Source organism: Ornithorhynchus anatinus, chromosome X1 (assembly GCF_004115215.2).
Source record: "Ornithorhynchus anatinus isolate Pmale09 chromosome X1, mOrnAna1.pri.v4, whole genome shotgun sequence".
NCBI classification, from domain to species: domain Eukaryota; kingdom Metazoa; phylum Chordata; class Mammalia; order Monotremata; family Ornithorhynchidae; genus Ornithorhynchus; species Ornithorhynchus anatinus.
The window spans coordinates 5,122,432-5,147,793 of record NC_041749.1 but is presented as its reverse complement, the minus strand read 5'-3'; the positions used below and the strand labels follow the sequence as shown (position 1 = coordinate 5,147,793).

General features: G+C 46.2%; 1 protein-coding gene across 1 annotated transcript in view; it reads right to left on the bottom strand.

Moving 5' to 3' along the window:
- Positions 1 to 25,362, bottom strand: part of MYT1L (myelin transcription factor 1 like) — a 569,059-nt gene that overhangs the window by 173,890 nt on the left and 369,807 nt on the right. Inside the window, exon 7 of the mRNA XM_029051295.2 lies at positions 23,153 to 23,538. Within this exon, the coding sequence (XP_028907128.1) occupies positions 23,153 to 23,538 (386 nt within the window). The remainder of the gene's footprint in view (positions 1 to 23,152; positions 23,539 to 25,362) is intronic.

Here is a 25,362-nt window from a genome sequence, read left to right as displayed (position 1 = left end):
TCCCCTTGATGACCTCGTACCTAGAACAGTGCTTGGCACATAGTGAGCGCTTTACAAATACCATTATTATCACTATTCTTATTTAACTTCTCTGCACCTCAGTTTTCTCATTTGCAAAATGGGAATTCAATTCACATTCTCCCTCTTAGACTGTGAGGCTCGTGTGGAACGGTGACTGTGTCTCACCTGATTATCTTGCCTCTATCCCAGGGCTTAGTTCAATGCTTGGCATATGGTGGGCGTGAAACAAATACCCCAACTACTAATTACCTCATTATTTCCTTTCAACATCCCGTCAGACAGGGAGAGATTGCTATTATTAGTCCCATTTCATGGATGAAGAACTGGGACCTAAGGAGGTTAACTTTATGTTCTCAAAAGTACCCAGCACGGGCTGAGCGGCGATAGAATCCGTATCTCCCATCTCCTAATTCCTTGCTCTTTCCATTAGACCATGTAACTGTCAATCACTCTCCGACTCCTTCCCGCTACGGCTCCGAAATGCCTGATTACCAATCTTCCTTTAGCTGATTTGAACAGAATACTGGAATCTCAACAACTCTCAAGCAGTAGGCAGTACCTTCTCAGATTCTTTTTGCTTTTTAGGGTTGTCTTCAGCCTCACACTTTTAAGGCACGGCAGAAACAAATTTCTCCACATCTCAAAAACCACCTCCTCATCTGCTCTGTCAGGGCTTTCCATCAATCAGTCGATCGATCGCATTTATCGAGCGCTTACTGTGTGCAGGATACTGTATTGGGCACTTGGGAGAGGAAAGTATGACGATATAACAGAGTTGGTAGACAAGTTCTCTTCCCGTAAAGAGTTCACAGTCTAGAGGACTTCCCTAGCGGAATCCTTTTCCAGAGTTGAGTCGTCATCCTTTGGAAATCTGATTTCTGTCTGAAGGAAATCCCAAAGGACTCTAAAGCTTTGTTTATTTAAGGCAAGCACTTACAATCATTCTACATTATCATAGTAATGATATGGGGATAGTAATTATGGCATTTGTTAAGCACTTCCGAGCACTGTACTAACCGCCGGGGTGGATACAAGCAACTCGGGTTGGACGCAGTCCCTGCCCTACCTGGGGCTCACAGTCTTAATCCCCATTTTACAGAAGAGGTAACTGAGGCCCAGAGAAGTGAAATGACTTGCCCAAGGTCACGCAGTAAACAAGTGGCAGAGTGGGGATTGGAACCCATGACCATCATGACCTCATTTACCTCATCTGTAAAATAGGGATTAATACTGCGAACCCTATGTGGGACAAGGACTATGTCCAACCCAATTGGCCTGTATCCATCCCAGTGCTTAGTACAACGCTCGGCGTGCAGGAAGCACTTAATAAATACCATTATTAGCATACAGTAAGCGCTTAATAAATACCGTTGTTATTATTATTATACAACAGAGTTGTTAGACATGTTCCCTGCCCACAGGGAGCTTAGAGTCTAGAAAACTCCTCTCCTCTTCTCTCACCAAAAGGAGACTAAAGACAACCAGTCTGATGTGTGTAGTGAAATTCACAGAGCAGATTATTCAAAACTACTTTGCGGGGGCGGGGGGGCGGGATTTGTTAACCATCTACTACGTTCAAGTCACTGTGTGTACTACGCGCTCGGTGACTCCGCCACTTGTTTGTTGTGTGACCTGGGGCAAGTGTCTGTGCCTCAGTTATCTCATCTGTAAAATGGAGATTGAGACTTTGAGGCAGGGACAGGGGCAGGGACTGTGTCCAACCCGATTCGCTTGTCTCCACGCCAGCCCTTAGTACACTGTCTGGCACATAGTAAGTGCTTAAAAATACCACAATTATTATTATTACAGTGCTCCGCACACAGTAAGTGCTTAATAAATATGATTGAGAGGAGGAAGGTCTCATAGGCACATGAAAGCGTGGCTCAGTGGAAAGAGCCCGGGCTTTGGAGTCAGAGGTCATGAGTTCGAATCCCAGCTCTGCCACTTGTCAGCTGTGTGACTGTGGGCATGTCACTTCACTTCTCTGTGCCTCAGTTCCCTCGTCTGTAAAAGGGGGATGAAGACTGTGAGCCCTACGCGGGACGACCTGATTCCCCTCTGTCTACCCCAGCGCTTAGAACAGTGCTCTGCACATAGTAAACGCTTAACAAATACCAACATTATTATGAAAAGATGTTTTTTGTCCTTTCGCGCAGAGGGGTAAGGAGAACGTGGCTTTGTGAGGGACATGCTTGGAAGGCATCATGAAGCCCATTATGGCAGCCGCCTAATAGTCTGACGCAGTAGACACTGAGTCGAATGAGGCCGAGGGCCCTTGGAAGAAGTCAGTGAGGTGTTCTGTTTTCCTTTGCTGTCTGTCTCCCCCGTTTAGACTGTGAGCCTGTTACTGGGCAGAGATTGTCTCTATCTGTTGCTGAATTGTACACTCCAAGCGCTTAGTACAGTGCTCTGCACACAGTAAGCGCTCAATAAATACTATTGAATGAAATGAATGAATGGATCATGCCAGCTGAACTCTTTCTTGTTGCTGGTAACGATCTTTAGGCTGCAGGCTCATTTCTATTCATTCAAGCATATCTAGTGAGCGCCTACCGTTTGCAAAGCACTGTACTGAGCTCTTAGACTTCTACTCATTCATTCAATCGTATTTATTGAGCGCTTACTCTGTGAAGAGCACTGTACTGAGCGCTTGGAATGTACAACTTCTAGACTGTGTTTGTTATGGGCAGGGAACGTGCCCGCTAATCCTGTTGTAGTGCCCTCTCCCAAGTGCTTAATGCAGTGCTCTGCACCTAGGAAGTGCTCAATAAATACCATTGCTCGATAACAATGGAGTAAGCCTCCTTGTAGTTGCCACCTTCACTCAGTGTGGGTTAGTGGAAAGAGAGTGGGCGCGGGAGTCAGAAGGACCCGGGTTCTAATTCTGACCACCACATGTCTGCTGTGTGACCTGGGGCGAGCCACTTTACTTCTCTGGGGCTCAGTTACTTCATCTGTAAAGTGGGGATTAAGAGCGTGAGCCCCACGTGGGACAGGGACCGTGTCCAAACTGATTGGCTTGAATCAACCCCAGCGCTTAGAACATCACTAAGCTTATACAAGTGACTACTAAATACCAAAATCATTTTTAGTATTCTCATTAATCCTCCTTCCATCCCACCTTTCCACTTGCCCTGCTCTCCCACTGAAGCCTCTGTCCTAGAGCTTTTCTGCCAAGGCTTCAGCCCCTGTTTTGTCATCTGTAGCAACCAAGCTTTCCTCTCCATTGCTACGGGTCTGGATGGGCTGGTTCCTTCGCTCATGGTGTCCAGCTTCCCCCCATCCCATCCTATTCCAGGTAGAATCTCTGTTCTTTTAAAACCTCTCTCATCCACCATATCCCTCATGTCCACTCGATTCTTTCCAGCGCTTGATGGCTGGGGCGCCCAAATCTGCAGGAGGGTGGAGAGAGAATGATAATAATAATGATGATAATAACAATAACGATATTGGTTCAGCACCTACTTTGTGCCAGGCACAGTAGTGAGCGCTGGTGGGAGTACAGGCGAATCGGATTGGACACGGTCCCTGTCCCATGCGGGTGTAGATTTCACAGTCTAAATCCCCATTTTACAGATGAGGTCACTGAGGCTCAGAGAAGTGAAGCCCGAGGTCGCTCAGTAGACAAGTGGCCGAGCTGGGATTAGAACCCAGGACCTTCTGACTCCCGGGCCTGGGCTCTATCCACTAGGCCATGCTGCTTCTCTGACGGAACCAGGGAGGGATGGGGCGGTGGTGGTATTGAGGATCTGGGGGCCCCTGGATCCCCAGTGGCCTCGGGGCCCGCACGGAAGGGACGGAGATCGGGTGGTCACGTTCTTGGTTTAACGCTCTTGCGGCTTTGCGGGTGGGGATGAGGAAGCGGGGAAGTCGAGGATAAACGGGAAGGGTGAGTTCGGGACTTTGGGAGGGTGGCGAGAGGGAATGGGTTAAGCAGGAAGAGAGCAGGGCAAGGAAATCGAAGACATAAAAAGAAATACGTCTTACCTGGGCGATCGGTGGCAGCACCAAGGAGGTTTATGTTGTGCTTGCCAGCGACGCTGAAGACGCATCTCTTTCACTTAGGCCTTGAAATGGTAGAGCATGGCATCAAACGCCGAGAAACAACAGTGCCATACAGACTAACCTGACGGGTGGAAATCAGAACGAGGTGGGGGAGGGGGAATTCACTCTGAGAAAAAAGCATTTGGATGAGTAGGGGTTTGAGGAAAGGAATGGCCGACGGAGCTGGGTTCACCAGAAATCCAGGAAACGTGGAAAGAAATGTCAATCATAATCCTCTCGAGTCCCCGCCGCGAGCACGGAGAAAATGCCCAGCCGGCATCTTCCCAGATGGATTCCAATTCATGCAGCCTAGTGGAAAGAGCTTGGACCCACGAGTCAGAGGACCTACGTTCTAATCTTGGCTCCACCTCTTGTCTGCTGTATGACTTGGGAAAGTCACTCGACTTCTCTATGCCTCAGTTTCCTCATCAATAAAATTCCTGTCCTTCTCTCTACTTAGATCGGGAGGCCTAGTGGATCCTGATCCTCTGACTCCCAGGCCCGGGCTCTTCCCACTAGGCCCGGCTTCTCCGCTCACTAATAATGATGGTGGTATTTGTTAAGCGCTTACTGTGTGCAAAGCACTGTTCTAAGCACCGGGGGATACAAGGTGATCAGGTTGCCCCAGGTGGGGCTCACAGTTTTAATCCTCATTTTACAGATGAGGTCGCTGAGGCACCGAGAAGTCAAGTGACTTGCCCAAAGTCACACAGCTGAGAATCTTGTACTTACCTAACTCCCTCCACACTTAAAACAGTCCTCGGTCCTAGAACAGTGGTTGATACATAGTAAGTGCTTAACAAATACCCTATTATTCCTGAATGCTTAGCAAATGCCAGAGAAGCAGCGTGCCCAATGGATAGAGCACGGGCTTGGGAGACAGAAGAGCCTGGGTTCTGATCCCGGCTCCACGCTCGTCTGCCGAGTGACCTTGGACAAGTCACTTCACTTCCTCCGGGCTTCAGTGACCTCATCTGTAAAATGAGGATTAAGACTGAATGAATGAATGGAGGGAGGCCCAGGACAGAAGCAGGACGTGGGCAGGGCATCGGCGGTGAGATGGACAAGACCGAGGGACGGTGAGTCTGTTGGCGTTAGAGGAGCAAAGTGAACGTGCGGATGGGACACTGCCATCTGTGCTGATTCTCGAGCGGAGAAGCCGGGCCTAGTGGAAAGAGCCCGGGCCTGGGAGTCAGAGGACCGGGATCCTAATCCCGACTCCTCCACTTGTCTGTTCTGGGACCTTCGGTACTTGACTTCTCTGGGCCTCAGTTGCCTCACCTGTAAAATGGGGATTAAGAGCCCCAAGTGGGACACAGACTGTGTCCGATCTGATGAGCCAGTCAGCCCATCGTTTTTATGGGGTGCTCTCGGTGTCGAGCGCACTGATTAGCTTGTATCTACCCCAGGACTTAGTACAGTGTCTGGCATATAGACCTTAAAAAATACCATTTAAAAAAACCAAAAAACAAAAATGGAAAGTGAAGAGCGCAGACATTACTGTTGTGGGCTGGGAAGGTGACGGTTTATTATTATACTGTCCTCTCCCAAGCACTTAGTACAGTGCTCTGCATAGAGTGAGAGCGCAGTAAATATGATTGAATACCAAATTACCAGCCGAGTGGGTTATGGTGTAATGACGCAGCGTCAACACAACTCTGTGATCCCTCCAGACATTACTGGGTCCTGCACTAAATAGACTCTGCTAGCACGTCGCAAGGTGTTGCCCCTTTGTGTCACTCCGGGGCAGGGACTTCAGCGGGAAAACGTCAGCGTGAGTCATTCTGCTCAGGCCACTGATGCTATAACCAATTCCCCGCTCACGGGTGCTCCGCCAACCCCCAGACCTCAAGACCAAAAGTTCCTTCATCGTTACTTCCGGGAAACTAGGCTACAAGCAAGCCGAGAGAACTACTTTGGTTTCTCCATCCCACCGCTCGATTGGAGATAACATCCCTTCACACACGTTCCTCAAACTGCGTGGCCTAGCGGAAAGAGCCCGGGCTTGGGAGTCAGAGGTCATGGGTTTGAATCCCGGCTCTGCCACTTGGCAGCTGGGTGACTGTGGGCGAGTCACTTCATTTCTCTGTGTCTCAGTGACCTCATCTGCAAAATGGGGATGAAGACTGTGAGCCTCATGTGGGACAACCTGATTCCCCTGTATCTCCCCCAGCGCTTAGAACAGTGCTCTGCACATAGTAAGCGCTTAACAAATACCAACATTATTATTATTATAAATAATAATAAAAATCACAGTATTTAAGTATGTATTACGTGCCAGGCACTGTACTGAGCACTGGGGTGGATATGAGCAAATGGGGTTGGATACAGTCCCTCTCCTATGTAGGACTCACGGTCTCAATCCCCATTTGACAGCGTAGTTCAGTGGAAAGAGCACGGGCTTGGGAGTCAGAGGTCATGGGTTCGAATCTCGGCTCTGCAACTTGTCAGCTGTGTGACTGTGGGCAGATCACTTAACTTCTCTGTGCCTCAGTTACCTCATCTGTAAAATGGGGATTAAGACTGTTAGCCTCACTGTGGGACAACCTGATTACCCTGTATCTACCCCAGCGCTTAGAACAGTGCTCTGCACATAGTAAGAGCTTAACAAATACCAACGTTATTATTATTTTACAGATGAGGTAACTGAGGCCCAGAGTAGTGAAGTGACTCACCCAAGGTCACACAGCAGACAAGTGGCGGAGCAGGTGTCAGAACTGTATAAGCTGCCAACAGGTTTGGACTTTGGATGGTATTATTACCTGGATCCTAGATTCGTATGCAGAATGACTATCTTAGATGTAAAATTCCATCTACATTTTGTTCATGCTCTAGGCTACAGTCTAAGATACTATTTTCTTTTTTCTTATTCTGGTACTAAATATTTCGGGGGCTGATTTGGGGGAGCTAGCCCAGTCTCATTCTAAATGATGTGCGTCTTCCATCTCTCTCATTATCCTTGGGTCCCAGTCTCATTACCTTAAATGTCTCCACTCTGAATTACTTGACCTATTTATTAGCCAACTGATAGACTCTTTATCCAATCTAAATGTGTTTCCTCTATTCCTTTGTATTGGCTGCTGTACTGCGTTTCCTGACTTTGCAAATCAATCTGTTCTGTGGCACAGTATCAAATGCCACCCGGAAATCCAGATAAATTGTGTTCTGTGCTCTAGCATTGTCAGAGGACTCTGTAACGTACTCTTAGAATTCAAGCAAGACTCAGATTTGCCGGGCATAATTGCCTTTTACGAATGTACCAGGGTGAGTCCTTGCTAAATTATGTATTTCTCAAATGTTTAGTGATCTTGGCTCTTGTCACTGAGTTAATATCTTCTTTGCAGCTCCAGTCAAGCTTCCAAGCTTAGGGTTTCCTGAATTGGCCAGGATTGCAAATATCCCTTCAGATCAACCCTATTTATTGAGCAGCATGGTGTCGTGGATAGAGCGCAGGCCTGGGAGTCAGAAGGTCATGGGTTTTAATCCTGGCTCTGCCACTTGTCTACCGTGTGACCTTGAGCAAGTCACTTCATTTCTCTGGGCCTCAGTTACCTCATCTATAAAAGGGGCACTGAGACTGCGAGCCCCACATGGGACAGAGACTCTGTCCGACCCGATTTGCTTATATCCACCCCACCACTTAGTACAGTTCCTGGCACCTAGGAAGCACTCAACAAATAAAACAATTACCACAATTTTCACTAAGCGCTTGGGAGGGTTCAATACAACAGAGTTGGTAGACACGTTCCCCGCCCACGACGAACTTACAGTCTAGAGGATCCGTCAGTCACACTTAACATCTCTGTACCTCATTTTCATCACCTGAAAAGTAGTGGCAATATTCCTGTTCTCCTTCCCTCTTAGAGAATAATAATTATTATTACGGTATTTGTTAAGAGCTTCCTATGTGCCAGTCACTGGACTAAGCACGGGGGTGGACAGTAGAAAATCAGGTTGGACACACTACCCACTACGCCATGCCGCTTCTCACGATTGTGAGCCCCATGTAGTGCAGGAGAGTATATGATCTGATTATCTTGTAATCGCTCCAGTGCTTAACACAGTGCTTGGTACACAGCGAGTGCTTAAAAAGTACCATTATTATTATTACTAACTGGGTAAACTGGAGTTCAAAAAGAAGAGCTCATTTCCCCCTGGGATAATTAAGTTTATTGCAGTGGCGGTCCAGGTTTTGTGTGAAAACTGGAAGAGGATAATCGGTTGGAGAAGCTCATGTGAGACCGTGGCATCATTTCGCCAACCAACCTGCTCTGCCTCTGGCCTCTTCCTTCTCTCTTCTCCTCCTCAGTCAGTCCATGAATAGTAGCGATTGAGCGCTTACTGTGCGCAGAGCCCTGTCCTAAGCGCTTGGGAGAGTAAAATAGAGAAGCAGCGTGGCTCAGTGGAAAGAGCACGGGCTTTGGAGTCAGAGGGCATGGGTTCAAATCCCGGCTCGGCCATTTGTCAGCCGTGTGACTGTGGGCGAGTCACTTCACTTCTCGGTGCCTCAGTTACCTCATCTGTGAAATGGGGATGAAGACTGTGAGCCCCACGTGGGACAACCTGATTCCCCTGTGTCTACCCCAGCGCTTAGAACAGTGCTCGGCACATAGTAAGCGCTTAACAAATACCAACATTATTATTATTAAAATACAACAGGGTCACCGGACACGATCCCTGCCTTCGAGGTGGTGGTTTTTTGTTAAGCCCTTATTATGTGCAGAGCACTGTTCTAAGCGCTGGGGTAGACACAGGGTCATCAGATTGTCCCATGTGAGGCTAGATTCAGGGTCATCAGGTTGTCCCATGTGAGGTTCACAGTTAAACCCCACTTTACAGATGAGGTAACTGAGGCACAGAGAAATGAAGTGACTTGCCCACAGTCACACAGCTGACAAATGGCCGAGCTGGGATTCGAACCCATGACCTCTGACTCCCAAGCCCGGGCTCTTTCCACTGAGCCATGTGTCTACCATCTCGTCAGGGAGAAAGTGACTAAATAAATCACACGTAGGGAAAATGGCAGAGTAGAACGATACAGACAGAAGTAGTACATTGTGGAAAGAGCCTGGGCTTCGGAGTCAGAGGTCATGGGTTCGACTCCCGGCTCCGCCACTTGTCAGCTGTGTGACTGTGGGTAAGTCACTTCACTTCTCTGTGCCTCAGTTCCCTCATCTGGGAAATGGGGATTAACTGTGAGCCTCACGTGGGACGACCCGATGACCCTGGCTCTCCCCCCAGCGCTTAGAACAATGCTCTGCACATAGTAAGCGCTTAACAAATACCAACATTATTACACCCCACTGCCCTAGTTACATGACCATGGTTCTTCCCTCCCTCAATTCTAGCCTCTCCTCTTCTTGTCTCCGGGTTAAAACTAGATCGTTCAGCTCTCTCTCTAGTTCTCATCTTCTCTCCTCCTCCCAAGTTGTCTGCTAAAGATTCTCCAAGGTGTAGATGGAGGAGGAATGGAGATGCAGTGTTTATGGGGAGAAGACTGATTTTCGCAATAAACCGAAGAGTGGAAAGACCATCGGACTGGGAGGCAGGAGAAATGGATGGCTCGGTGGCAAGAACCCAGACTGAGCTCCCTTTTTCCCTCTGCTCCCTCTACGCCCCCTTCACCTCTCCGCAGCTAAACCCTCTTCTCCCCCCTTTCCCTCTGCTCCTCCCCCTCTCCCTTCCCCTCCCCTCGGCACCGTACTGGTCCGCTCGACTGTATACGTCTTCATCACCCTATTTATTTTGTGAATGAGATGTACATCGCCTTGATTCTATTTATCTGCTATTGTTTTAACGAGACGTTCATCCCCTCGATTCTATTTATTGCCATCGTTCTTGTCTGTCCGTCTCCCCCGATCAGACCGTGAGCCCGTCAGTGGGCAGGGACTGTCTCTGTTGCCGATTTGTCCATTCCAAGCGCTTAGTACAGTGCTCCGCACGTAGTAAGCGCTCAATGAATACTATTGAATGATTGAAGAACCCGGGCTTGGGAGTCAGAGGCCGTGGCTTCAAATCCTGGCTCTGCCACTTGTCAGCTCTGTGACTTTGGGCAAGTCACTTCACTTCTCTGGGCCTCAGTTCCCTCGTCTGTAAATTGGAGATTAAGACTGTGAGTCCCATGTGGGACAACTTCATTACCTTGTATCTACCCCAGTGCTTAGGACAGTGCTCAGCACGTAGTAAGCGCTTAACAGATACGATCATTATTATTATTATTATTATTCCTAGCTCTTCCACTAGAAGAGAAGGATTTCAAATATCCTTTCAGATCAATCAATCGCATTTATTGATCAGTACAGTGTGGTGGAGAGAGCCCAGGCCTGGGAGTCAGGAGAACCTGGGTTCTAACCCCGGCTCCTCAACCTGTCTGCTGTGTGACCTTGGGCAAGTCACTTCACTTCTCTGGGCCTCAGTCTGCAAGATGGAGATTAGAAGTGTGAGCCCTATAATGGCCAGGGACTACGTCCAACTCGATTGGCTTGTATCAACCCCAGCAGTTAGAACAGTGCTTGGCATATAGTAAGCATTTAACAGATACCATGATTATTATAATTATTATTGTTAGCCTGCTAGATGACTTTGGACAAGTATGGGCCTCAGTTTCTTCAGCTATAGAATGGGCAGAAGATCCTGCTCTCCCTACCGCTTAGATTCTTTCATTCAATCATATTTATTGAGCTCGTATCGTGTGCAGAGCTCTGTACTAAAGGCTTGTACAATTAAGCAACAGATAGAGATAATCCCTCCCCAACAACGGACCCATGAGTCTGTGGGAAAGAAATCATGAGAGCCACACAATAAATGCTTAATAAATTCCATCAGGGTTGATATTATCGGTTTAGGCTTGGAAAGAATATCACCTGCTATGCAACAAAGCACGTCCACGCTCAGTACAGTGCTCTTCGCACAGTAAGTGCTTAATAAATACCACCGTTACTCTCCATCCAAAATGCTACCAGACTGATCTAAATACTTATGATCTCCCTCCTTGACTGTTGTATCAGCTTCCCCGTTGACCTCCCTGCCTCTTTCTCTCCTCATTCCAGTCCATACTCCACTCTGCTGCCCGGATCATTTTTCAAAAAAAAAACCCAACATCCTCCACCCGCCTTTCCACACTTCCAAAACCTCAGCCTATCTACCTTCGCATCAGACAGAAATTGTTTCCCTTCGGCTCGAAGGAATTCAATCAGCCTTCCCTCTTCTTCCTTACCTCACTTGATCTCCAACTACAACCCAGCCCACACGCTTCCCCGTTCCAACGCCAACCTACTCAATCTTGTCTCTCTCACGGCCGACACTCTGCCCACGTCCTCCCTCAGTCAGTCAGTCGTAATTATTGAGAGCTTACTGCTGCAGAGCATTGTACTAAGCCCTTGGGAGAGCAGAATATAACAATATATCAGACACAATCCCTGCTCACAAAGCGTTCACGGGTTTAGGACTCTGGCCTGGAACACCCACCCTCTTTTTATCTGACAAACCACAGTTCTCCTCACTAAAAACTCTATTAAAACCCTACTAAAATCACATCTACTCCAAGAGGCCTCTCCAAGTAACCCCTCATTTCCACAATTAGTCCTCCTTTTTTGTCACCCTGTGAAGTTGGATCTGAACCTCTAAACATATAGTCACTCCACCCTTAAGCACTTTTGTGACTAGCCTTATATTCTCCCGTATCTCCCGTCTGCGATTTATTTTAATGCCTTTGTCCCCTTTTAGACTGAGCTCTTTGAAGCGGGGAACATGTCTAGCAATTCTGTTGGTGGTGCCTTCTTAATCAGTTCATTGTGGGCTGGAAATGTGTCTGTTTATCGTTCTATTGTACTCTCCCAAGCGCTTAGCTCAGTATTCTGCAGATAGGAAGTGCTCAGTAAATAGGATTGACCGATTGATGTCTTTTCAGCTGTGAGACCTCTTGTCTGCTCTGAAACCTCTCGTCTGCTGTGTGATCTTGGGCAAATCACTTCACTCCTTTGGGCCTCAGTCCCCATCTGAAAATGGGGATCGATACCGGGAGCCCCATGCGGGACATGGACTCTGTCCAACCTGATTAGCTTGGATCTACCCCAGCGATCAGGACAGTGCCTGGCACAGAGTAAGTGCTTAACGAATATCCTTAAAAATGAATAAATTCCATCAATTGATTGTTTCTATTATTTCACAGTTTGAACTCATGGCTTAGTGAATAGAGAACAGCCCTGGGAGTCAGAAGGTCGGGGGTTCTAATCCCGGCTCTGCCACTTGTCGGCTGTGTGACCTTGGGCAAGTCACTTCTCTGGGCCTCAGTTTCCTCATCTGTAACATGGGGGTTAAGACCGTGAGCCTCTTGTGGGACGGGGACTGTGCCCAACTCCGATTTGCTTGTATCCGCTCCAGTGCTTAGTACAGTGCCTGGCACCCAGTAAGCACTTAACAAATACCACAGTTGTTATTATTGTTAACTGGAAGAGGTATCTGGACGTTGAAGACCTCATTATCTCTCTTAGGCCCCATTGCCCACCCAGTCAGAAGGCTTGAGTGGCGTCTAGACGTGGAGGGCAAGTTTGTGGAGTCGAGGTCCTCTCCTCCAGCACCAAGCGAGAGCTCTTAATAATGATGGTATTCGTGAAGGGCTTACTATGTGTCAAGCACTGGTCTAAGCACTGGGGTAGATACAAGCTAATCAGATCGGTCACAGTCTCTTCCCTACGTGGGGTTTACAGTCCTAATCCCCATTTTACTGATGGGGAAACTGAGACCCAGAGATGTAAAGTGACTTGCCCAAAGTCGCACAGCAGACGAGTGGAAGAACCGTGATTAGAACCCATGCCCTTCTGTCTCCCAGGCCCGTGCTCTATCCACTAGGCCCCGTTGCTTCTCTCCTGTGCGAAGACCATAGTATTATTTGGATGCTCTGTGCCCATATAATAATGTTGGTATTTGTTAAGCCCTTACTATGTGCCGAGCACTGTTCTAAGCGCTGGGGTAGACACAGGGGAATCAGGTTGTCCCACGTGGGGCTCGCAGTCTTGATCCCCGTTTTACAGATGAGGTCACGGAGGCACCGAGAAGTGAAGTGACTTGCCGAAAGTCACACAGCTGACAAGTGGCGAGTCGGCATTAGAACTCACGACCTCTGACTCCCGAGCCCGGGATCTTCCCACTGAGCCCCGCTGCTTCTTCTGTGTGCTGCCGTGTTCTGTTGGACTCTCCCAAATCCTTAGCACAGTGCTCTGCACATAGTAAGAGCTCAGTGATATCACTGATGGATGGATCGGTGTCGGTGCACATGGAGTTGTGGTACTGTGTTAAGCACTTTCTGTGTGCCCAACCCGATGCCAAGTTCTCGGGGGTAGATGATACAATTAGAAGAGATTCAGACCCAGCGCCACGAGGACTCACGGTCTAAGAGGGAGGGAGACCTGGGATCCTACTCCCATTTTCCAGATGAAGGAGCTGAAGCACAGAGAAGTCGGGATTCACCCGAGGTCACACAGCAGACAGGTGGGAGTCCTCGCACACCTGACTCTCAGGTCTCTGAGCCCGTCACTGGGCAGAGATTGTCTCTATCTGTTGCCGAATTGTCCATTCCAAGCGCTTAGTCCAGTTCTCTGCACATAGTAAGCGCTCAATAAATACTATTGAATGAATGAAAAGGTCTGAGACTCCTGTAGAGAAGCAGCGTGGCGCAGTGGAAAGAGCACGGGCTTTGGAGTCAGGGCTCATGAGTTCGAATCCCGGCTCTGCCACTTGTCAGCTGTGTGACTGTGGGCGAGTCACTTAACTTCTCTGTGCCTCAGTTCCCTCATCTGTAAAATGGGGATTAAGACTGTGAGCCCCACGTGGGACAACCTGATTCCCCTGTGTCTACCCCAGCGCTTAGAACAGTGCTCTGCACATAGTAAGCGCTTAACAAATACCAACATTATTAAACAGCGGGGCCTAGTGGCAGGAGCCCAGGCTTAGGAGTGAGAGGGCATGAGTTCTAATCCTGACTCTGTCACTCGTCTGCTGCGTCACCTTGGGCAAGTCACTTCACTTCTCTGGGCCTCAGTTACCCCATCTGCAAATTGGGGATTAAGCTTGTGAGCCCAAGGTGGGACAGGGACTGTGGCCAACCTGCATACCTTACATCTACCGCAGTGCTTAGAACAGTGCTTGGCACACAGTACACACTTAACAAATACCGTTATTATTATTATTATTATTTATCATGTCCCGAGACTCCCAGGAATCACTCGCCCTGGCTCTGACCTCTAATTCTCAGAGCACTGTGAAGTGAAGAGCACTAACCCAATGTACTTGTACGTCGGCCTCCTCTTAAAGTGATCCAGAGAAGCGGGGATTCATTCTATTTTTACAGGCTTCCAAGAAGAAAATTGCCTTATCTTTGTCCGTAGCCCATTTTAATCCTTAAACTGGCAGGTAGGAAATTGTCCTCATACGTAACATGCGGTTTCCAGAACTATTTTCTCTGAAGACTGGGGAGTCAGTTAAAATGACTGTGTCCTAGCTGATAATCTTATATCTGTACCAGTGCTTGGCACACAGGAAGTGCTTAACGAATCCCGCAATTATAATCCTCATCGTTATTTTTATTATTAATAATAGTAATAATGATAACAACAAAATGGCACTATGCTAGACTAGGAAATAAACCATGAGCAAGAGGTGGGATCTGAAATGATGACCATTCCATTCTAAAATAGGGATCTTACACTTACAAACCCATGGAATAAATCAATCATATCTTGTCAATCAGGCTGATTGTTTTCCCAGGGTTTTAAGCAAAGGTACCCATGACTTCTGTTATTAAATGCCACCTTCTTTTTTCAGCAGTGTTTCAAATTTGCTTCAATTTAGTTCAAGGATATGAAATCCACATTAGTCTGGTAATAGTTTGCTAAATCAAAACCTTTGTCTCCTAATCCAAATTAAGAAGGTGTAAACGTTTTCCTTAGTTACTCCTCAATAAATATAGATACCGAATATTTCAAACACAGCTCACTGAACAGAAACACAAACAAAACGGAAGGCTCCTTAACATCCGTAATTTATGGTCCTAAAATCTTGGTAAAATCGGTCAATGGCAGGTTAACTCTTAAACAGGTGATAGAGATTTATCCAACCCATTTTCCCTTAATCAGACTCCCAGTCTCCCACGTATGACAAACATTCATTCCCAGCATTTGTTTTCTTTGATCTTAGCACTGTGATTGATTGGTGGTCCGTATTTATTGAGCGCTTACTATGTGCAGAGCACTGGACTAAGCGCATGGGACGTACAATTCGGCAACAGACAGAGACAATCCCTGCCCAGTGACGGGCTCACAGTCTAATCGGGGGAGAGAGACGGACAAAAACAAGACAACATAATCACGATAAATAGAATCAAGGGGATGGACACCTCGTTAACAAAATAAATAGGGTAATTAAAAATATCTACAAATGAGCACAGTGCTGAAGGGAGGGGAAGGGAGAGGGGGAGGAGCAGAGGGAAAGGAGGTAGCTCAGTCTGGGAAGGCCTCCTGGAGGAGGTGAGCTCTCAGTAGGGCTTTGAAGAGGGGAAGAGAGTTAGTCTGGCAGATATGAGGAGGGGGGGGCATGCCAGGACAGCGGGAGGACGTGGGCCAGAGGTCGACGGCGGGTTATGGACTACCACAATCTGTTCATATTTGAAGATGACTAATTCTATCAAAGCATCTTTCAATTGGGAAACAGACTTTAGCCATGTGTTCGGTTCGCGTGTCAAAATAGATTGCTCTGGAGAACCAAATTAGAGATTCCAACAGATCAGTCAGAATTATTAAAATGAACTCTATTACTATGGTAGTTTCCAGAACTTTTCCTTTAATTTTAGTTTTTTAGCAAACAACCTGGAAATGGTAGGATCGGTAAAGTGAACGGAGTACAAAGCGTCTCTTAACACGAGGAGCTTCTCTCCCATGCCTGGAATCTTGAATTATGCAGCTGATCACAAATGAAGATCCAATATCGGGTGACCAGTAAGGAATAGAGATTAACTAAATTTCTAGATATATTTTGAACTCCCGAACACAGTATAACCAACGTAACCCAGAGAGTCCTCTAGACTGTCAACACATTATGGGCAGGGAAGGTGTCTAGCAACTCTGTTTCATTGTAATCTCCCAAACGCTTAGTACAGTTCTCTGTACACAATAAGTGCTCGATAAATATTAACTGATTGACTGCAAGGGAGCCATTCTCCTTACGGAACTTCATCCCCTTCGCCATCCAACGGACCACTGTTCTCTCCATCTCTGTGGCCCTTCTGAAACTGCATCTCCTCCTGGAAGCCTTCCCTGATTAATCTCTTTTTCCCCACCCTGCCTCCCTACCGCCTGCCATTTCAGCAATCCCACATCACCTAAGCAGTTGGGTACTCGCCCGTCTCCTCCTGTAGCGCTTCTCTACGTAGCTTTTCACTCCATGATCTGCCCCTACCCATGATTTACTTTAGTGTTTGCTTCCCCTACTGAATTATAAGCTCCTTGAAGTCAGGGACTGTGTAGACTAACTCTCGTTGTATTCGCCGAAGAGTTCAGGACAGTTCTCTGCCCAGAGAAAGTGATCAAACAATACAACTGAGGAAGATGCACAGTCCAATGGAAAGAGCCCAGGTCTGTTATGTGACCTTGGGCAAGTCTGTTACCTCCTAGTTGCCTCGGTTTCCTCAACTGTAAAATGGGAATGAAATATCTTTTCTCTCTCCCTCTAAAACTGGAAGCCTTATGCGGGACAGGGGTTAGGTCAGATCGGATCATCTTGTATCTATCGCAGTGTTGAGTACGGTGCTTGGCACAGATATCATAATTACGGATCAGTGGACTGATGCAAAATCACCACACTATCTATATAGATATTCACTCTAAGAAACAACATTTTTCCTTTTAATCAGCATGGTGTCCGCATTAAATGATAGATCTTCAACGGGCCAGAGACTAATGATGATTTTAAAAGCCTGTTCTGTTTTAAGGTGCTGATGTATGAAAATGAATTATAACTCACTGGATTCTATGTAACAATTCATTCCAAATTTCTTAAAATACAGGAGAATTAAGGGAGAAGTACAGAATTACTAGGCAGAAATGTAGGATAATATGTACAAATTTCTGAGAACAAATGGCAAAGATCTCTGACTAATGAATTAGGAAGCTCTTCTGCTAAGGATGAGTGAATTTTGATAATTGTGTCTCACCTAAGAGCTGGTGGATTTTTCAAATAAAACAAAATTCACCAGGCATCCAAATAAAAGCCCGGGGCATATAACACTTGGATTAGATCATCATGCACTAACATATCTGAAGGATATTTGCCAACTGACCTCTACTGAACGATACTAGGGGATGCTTGGATTCTGGAACACCTTAAGTGATAAAAAGGAATAAGAAGATCATTATTCTGGATAAATAAATTGGATTTTAAATTAAACCAACTCTACTAAAACCTAAACACAATGGGCAGGCTTTATCAGTTAAAATCTGACCGGCTATTGCTTAATAACTTGGATCCAGGCCTATGTCTATACTGCTGACCGTCCCCATGAAAAGCAAAATCCAAAACACATAGTAAGAGTAAGGTTCTTTCCCTATTGCTCTGCTAATTGATTCAGTCCTTACAAGGGAAATCACATCATAATATTTTCCACCTTTACAGCTACTAAGAAAAATGGAAAAGAAGCCACATTATCCACAAAATACATTTACATGCACATCCTCTGAATGTAATTTTTTCCATTTTCAAAGCGGAGTGTTTTAAATGCGAGTGCCTTTAGAGGCTGCATTTATCCAAGTAGTTGCTTTTCAACACTGCTGAGTTGTTCTGCCTTAAATTGTTTTTCTTCTTTTTCCCCCCTCTCCCGATTGTTGGTATAGGAGGAGCTAGACAGAGCATTAAGGATAAAAGCAGAATGGAACCTAAATAGGGGTAATCCATTAAGAACTAAACAAGGTGCTTTTGTCTGGAAACTCCCTTCAAAGCAGTAGAACACAGTGATTTGAAACCAGACATTTCACACAATACTTCCTAAGGCAAAGAGAGTTCTGATGTTTGTAAATTACCATCAGCTTCTTTACACGCTTATTGATCTTCCCCATAAGAGTATAAGCTCCTTGGGGGAGGGGTGGCGTCTTCCACTTCTATTGTACTGGCTAGTTCAATAGGGAAGCAGCGCCGCTCAACGGAAAGAGCCTGGGCTTCGGAGTCAGAGGTCACGGGTTCGACTCCCGGCTCTCCCACTTGTCAGCTGTGTGACTGAGGGCAGGTCACTTCACTTCTCTGTGCCTCAGTTACCTCATCTGTAAAATGGGGATTAACTGTGAGCCTCATGTGGGACAACCTGATGACCCTGTACCTACCCCAGCGCTTAGAACAGTGCTCCGCACATAGTAAGCGCTTAACAAATACCAACATTATTAGTTCAGTGCTTGGCATATAGTAGGGCTCTACAAATAATATGGTTAGATTCTTCTTTGAATGTTCGCTTGATGCAGGATAGGTACAACCACTATCTCTACTGCTTGATATGTCCAGCTGCAATCTCTTGCGAAGTCCCGGCTTCCTCTTTCAACTGATGTTATTTGAAAATGCCCTTTATTGCCTGAGTGTGTGTATGTTCGTCTATGTGTGTGTGTTTGTACACACAAGCAGGGATCTACAAAAGTCCCTGAGGATAGTCTTTTCCTTTCTCTCTGAATTGATACTTGTGTTTGACCCTCCATTGGAAGCAGCGTGGCTTCGTGAAAGGGAATGGGCTTGGGAGTCAGAAGTCGTAGGTTCCAATCCCAGCTCCGCCACCTGTCTGCTGTGTGACCTTGGGCAAGCCACTTCTCTGTGCTTCAGTTCCCTCATCTGTAAAATGGGGATTAAGCCTGTACCCCCCACTTGGGACATCTTGATTAGCCTGTATCTAACCCATCACTTAGAACAGTGCTTGTCACATAGTAAGCGCCTAACAAATACCATAATTACTATTACCTATAGTAATACAATTACTGAGAAGCAGCGTGGCTCAGTGGAAAGAGCACGGGCTTTGGAGTCAGGGCTCATGAGTTCAAATCCCAGCTCTGCCACTTGTCGGCTGTGTGACGGTGGGCAAGTCACTTAACTTCTCTGTGCCTCAGTTCCCTCATCTGTAAAATGGGGATCAAGACTGTGAGCCCCACGTGGGACAACCTGATTCCCCTATGTCTACCCCAGCGCTTAGAACAGTGCTCGGCACATAGTAAGCACTTAACAAATACCAACATTATTACTATTATAAGACAAACAAGCACCAGAAGGCTGAGAAGGAAGTCCAGGACGGCAACCCGAGGATAAATGTCACTACCGGTGTTAAACAAGAAAGACGAAAGGGGGTCTTAAGACCCAGTGGCTCATATCCTCCAATGAGCTACGTCACAGAGAAAATTCATCTTTTCCCAGGGATCAGAAATGTCAATGCCATCCGGTGAAGATTTGCTGAGGCATCTTCTCTGAGTTCTTCTGTGATCTATAAAAACCTTACATATTTTCCTTTGGAGATAAAGATGCTCTTACCAACAGTAAAAAGTAGTACTAGGGAATATGATTCCAAATAGCAACAGAAAAATGTAGTGATTCCCCCTACAGACCGTTCTAACACGGAGTGCATATTTGGGATATGAAGAGAAAGGACTGAGAGACAGATCTATGCATGGACAGTCCCATTTCAGTCAGTTAAATCAACGTCCAGTCGGCTGACCGTGTGCAATGGTTATCTGATCAGTGGACAGATTCTGCTTCCCTTTTTCTTGGGCCAATCTGCCTCCTCCTGACCCTGAGGGGATACGAAATACCTGGAGGACGAGCCATATTGAATGCCTTCGTATGATACTGACTACATGATTCCTTGGAATTTCTGTTCTTGGAGAAACCTCCAATGGAGTTTTCTCTCTTTAACAGAAAAGCTTTGTGAAACAGCCTCTGGAAACCGGCTATCTCTTCTCAGAAGAAGAGGAGAGACCTGTTTGCCTTGAAAATCCCAAGTGCCTTTTGGTGCTTCACTCCAGAGAATTTGCGGCCATAACTATGTGGTGAGAAGCTCTCCCTAAATGACTGATTTCCCTTGGGGAATATGAGACAGGGGATAGGTTATCATGAAAGGGCAACCCGCATGTCTTCCTTTTTTTTTTTGGCTACAGGAGGTAAATTGGAAGGATTTGTCTTCCTATAATAGCAGTAGATTGCTTAACTCTCTCAAAGTCCTTTCAATGTTGGCAAGCTCTTCTGAGCGGCCGTGAACTCCTTCGCCAAAGAGATTCAGAGCATTTAATGGAAGGTTAAAGAGGGCACTTTTGTGGGGGAGAGATGTTAGAGGGGAATTTAAAGATTAGGTTTAGAACAATGGATCATTTATTGAGACAGGAGTCAGCTCTTGAACTCTCATCTTCACAATGACCTTGGCTCTTAATTGATGCTTCGCAGTATACTAAGAAGGTTTATGTGGTGGTGTTCTATCAAATCTTTTTTCTTCCAATGATTTGGAAGTTGTCTAGACTCTGGTTTTAGTTTTGCGGTGTGCATCTGTTTGTTGTCATGCTATTGCAGTTTGCTCAACTGTGGCCTGAGCCCTTCCCAGACTGAGCCCCCCCGTTCCTCTGCTCCTCCTCCCCTCTCCATCACCCCTACTCCCTCCCTCCACTCTACCCCCCTCCCCGCCCCACAGCACTTGTGTATATATGTACATATTTAATATTTTGTTTATTTTATTAATGATGTGTATATATCTATAATTCTATTTATTTATATTGATGCTATTGTTGCCTGTCCACTAGTTTCGTTTCGTTGTCTGTCTCCCTCCTTCTAGACTGTGAGCCCGTGGGGTAGGGATTGTCTCTATTTGGTCCTGAATTGTACTTTTCAAGCGCTTAGTACAGTGCTCTGCACACAGTACGGGCTCAACAAATACGACTGACTGACTGAATGAATGAATGAATGAATGGAATTTTCCTAGCTAGCAAAGGAACGACTATAAGTTTTCGACTCATGGGAGGAGGATGAATAGTCAGAATTGAACAAATGCTAAAATTACATAAAACCCCACATGTTCAGGGTGACATTTCAGGACTTTCTTCAATAAATACTACAGGCCACTTAAAAAGCCTTTTATGTATTCCTTCCCAACATTCCCTCATATCGCTTTACATCCTTCAACTTTAGGGTTCACTAAGATTGCAGAAAGCAATACAAGTTGAAGATTGAAATCTGGAAAATAAACAGCAAAAGGAAAGGATCACGGGGGCCTTTGGCCAAAGGAAACGCAAAGGTTTGTAATCTCTCTTTTTTTTTTGTAGGAGGTATTAATCTCTGTTCTCCTCCCTTAGATGCTCAAACTTCAAATCTAAATTAGAGAATTGTACCTCACATCAACCATACAGTTAGCCATGATGAATGCGTGGATCATTAGGTAGCTTTGACAATCAATGGCATCGCCTAAAACAGTACAGCTAGATCATATTCTGAAATCATTTGCTGTATGTCTGCAAACCAAATATTTCTATATTTATTTTAGTAAACTCTCATCTTCAGTTCTTAGACTGTCAACTCCTTGAGTTTAGTGATCATGTCTTCTCACGCAACTGTACTCTCCCAAGTGCTTAGTACAGTCTCTGCATCCACTAGGGACTCAAAAAATAATATTGATTGACAAGGCACGTCTCTACCTGCTCTCCTTCTCTTGACATTGAACCGTTTTAGAAAAAGCCTTGCTGAGGCACTTTTGTTTTCTAGAGATAATTGTGTTCCTTCTCTCTATTTTACCTTGCTGTGCAGCCTAGTTGGTCAGAAAAGAAAATCCCCTAAGGATACTGACTAGGATATTGAATACATATGCAACTTCCCGATGCTAGATTATAACGCCTCAACATCATGCTCTATGAAGTTAATTGCCTAAAATCTGTCACAGATTGCTGGGAGAATTAGTTTGTTTTGTTACCACGATTTTAGAAAATAATGTTGGTTCACTGTTTTCCATCACTACCCAACACTTCTATAATGATTTTCAGCCAAGACAATCTAAGCGGGAAAATCAGGGAGTAAAAGCGTCCCTGTTCCGGAGAAGTGATGATCACGGACTTCCCGCTCCTCTAATGGGGATTGACAACACTGGCCTCACAAGGCCTATCTTCCGCTCTCCCCACAACTCCAAAACAGCAATCTTCTGGAGTAAGAAACAGCACCAACTCTCCGTCAAACTCCCCAAAAACGTTCAACCCTGGGCATAATTGTTTCCCTCATTCATTCTAATGATGTTTTTGAATTTTCACTAAGCAAATTTCAAGAGAATGAGGAAACGCTCTGTACCTAGGCACCTCACACAAAGCTCAAGGCAAATCTTCGGCAAAAAAAAAAAAAGAAGCCTGCATGAACAAAAGATTTCCTGAACCATTTTACCCACTTGTGCTAAGTGGAAGCAAGAATAACGTGTCACTTCATTGACATTGGGTTCCTTGAATAAGCCAACTACAGCATGGCGAAGGTTTCATTATGTGTTTACACTGCTTTAAGGAAAGGGACTCTAGCGACTCAGAATACGATTCTTTAAAGTGGGAATGAAATGTTTTAAAAGAGCTATTGAATTCGTCTCATTAATGTTAATCTTCATTCTGAGTTCACCTAAGTTACACCTAAGTTAGGCATCTACACCAAAAAGCATATCAACTGTTTGGAACTCAGACTTCAAATAAGGAGATGTGTGAAGGGCTAATATCCATTTTTTACGGTCAGATAATTCCCCAAAACTGCATCTTTTACAAAATTGAGAAGGTATCCGAGAAAATTCAAATTTACTTTACATCTTGCTATGCCAACTTAAATTTTTTCATCTTATTTAAGGTGTTCTAAACTACACATTGCATGTTGCGGCAAACCCCTATCTACTGCGGCATTCATTTGCCTGAAAGAAACTATAAGACCTACAAAAATATTTGGAAGACAGTCAGTAATAGAAAGTGTAAAAGAATGTAGAGGCTTCATTTTTCAGGAGAGAAAAGAAAGGAGACTCTCATTAAATCAAAGTCCCGCAAACAGACTTTCACTACTTTACTAATATTTTAAAGATTACCATGTTCTTCTTCTTCTTCTTCATCTTCTTCTTCTTCTTCCTCCTCCTCCTCCTCTTCCTCCTCCTCCTCCTCTTCCTCTTCCTCCTCATCCTCCACATCCTCTCCTTCCTCTTCATCATCTTCTTCCTCCTCTTCAATCTCCTCGTCCTCTCGATCAATCTCTTCGTCATCCTCGTCCTCGTCCCCTTGCTCCTCATCCGAATAGTCCTCCTCCTCCTCCTCCTCTTCCTCCTTTTCGTCCATCTCCTCCGTTCCATCTGTGTCGTAACATTCATCCACGGAGGAGTTGTCTGCTTTCACCACAAATGGTTTCCTTTTGGGAGCGGGCTCTTGGGGCTGCTTCTCTTGTGTTTTTCTTTTCTTGGCCAAAGGACAACCGTAAACACTGTGGGGGAAAGTAAAAGAAGCGTGTTATCTCTTTGCCCTTTAAGTCAAAAGCAATTCAAGTTTGGGGGACGCTGAATGAAATTTGCAAATTATTCATTTCGACGAGACACCTCGCAGCAGTGCCTAAGGTATTGGATCAGAGGTCAGGAATACGTTCGGTGGGAGGAAACACGGAATATGTCGATTGTTATCAGAATTGGGTCGTGTATACAGCTATTACCAGTGCCGTGATCAACAGGGATTGGAGATTTGTTTTCCCTACAAGAAAGCACGAAGTCAGAAAGAGACGAAACCTTCACCAAGACAGCCGGCGGGCAGACCAGGGCAAACCAAGTGCAAGGAGGAGTTGGTTTAAAGTTTTTCTCTGCCACAGCTATCCTAAAACATCTAGAAAGGGCATAGACAAGTGGAAAGGGCACGGGAGACAAGAGGCCCAGGTTTGAGTCGCGACTGCCACTAGCTGCTGTGGGACTTTGGGCAAGTCACTTAACTACTCTGTGCTTCAGTTTCTCCATTGCAAAATGGGAATGAGAGTCATTCAATATTCATTCAATAGTATTTATTGAGCGCTTACTCTGTGCAGAGCACTGTACTAAGCGCTTGGAATGAACAAGTCGGCAAAAGATAGAGACGGTCCCTGCCGTCTGACGGGCTCACGGTCTAATGGGGGAGACGGACGGACGAGAACGATGGCGATAAATAGAGTCGAGGGGAAGAACATCTCGTAAAGACCGATGGCGACTAAATAGAATCGAGGCGATGTACATTTCGTTAACAAAATAAATAGGGTGATGAAAATATATACTGTCGAGCGGACGAGTACGGTGCCGAGGGGAGGGGAAGGGAGAGGGGGAGGAGCGGAGGGAGATGGGGGGGAAAAGAGGGTTAAGCTGCGGAGAGGTGAAGGTGGGGTGGTAGAGGGAGTAGAGGGAGAAGAGGAGCTCAGTGTGGGAAGGCCTCTTGGAGGAGGTGAGTTTTAAGTAGGGTTTCGAAGAGGGGAAGAGAATCAGTTTGGCGGAGGTGAGGAGGGAGGGCGTTCCGGGACCGCGGGAGGACGCGGCCCGGGGGTCGACGGCGGGACGGGCGAGACCGAGGGACGGCGAGGAGGCGGGCGGCGGAGGAGCGGAGCATGCGGGGTGGGCAGTAGAAAGAGAGAAGGGAGGAGAGGTAGGAAGGGGCGAGGTGACGGAGAGCCTCGAAGCCTAGAGTGAGGAGTTTTTGTTTGGAGCGGAGGTCGATGGGCAACCACTGGAGTTGTTTAAGAAGGGGAGTGACAGGCCCAGATCGTTTCTGCGGGAAGATGAGCCGGGCGGCGGAGTGAAGAATAGACCGGAGCGGGGCGAGAGAGGAGGAAGGGAGGTCGGAGAGAAGGCTGACACAGTAGTCTAGCCGGGATATAACGAGAGCCCGTAACGGTAAGGTAACCGTTTGGGTGGAGAGGAAAGGGCGGATCTTGGCGATATTGTAAAGGTGAGATAGAGTGTAAGTTCACTGTGGGCAGGAAATGTGCCTGTTTATCCCAAGCTCTGCACACAGTAAGTGCTCAATAAATACCACTGAATGAACGAATGAGCTGTGAGGACAGCACGGGAGGGAGACTGTGTCCAATCTGATAACCTTGAATCTTTTCCAGTTCTTAGCACATGGCATCTGGTAAGCACTCTCTAAGTGTCAACACTGTACTGAGTACTAAGGTTGACACAACATACGCAGATTGGATACAATTCCTATTGCAAATTGGGTTCACGGTATAAAAGGGAGGGAGAATACATATCTTGTCCCCATTTCTGGATGAAGTATCTGAGTTGCAAAGAAGTTAAGT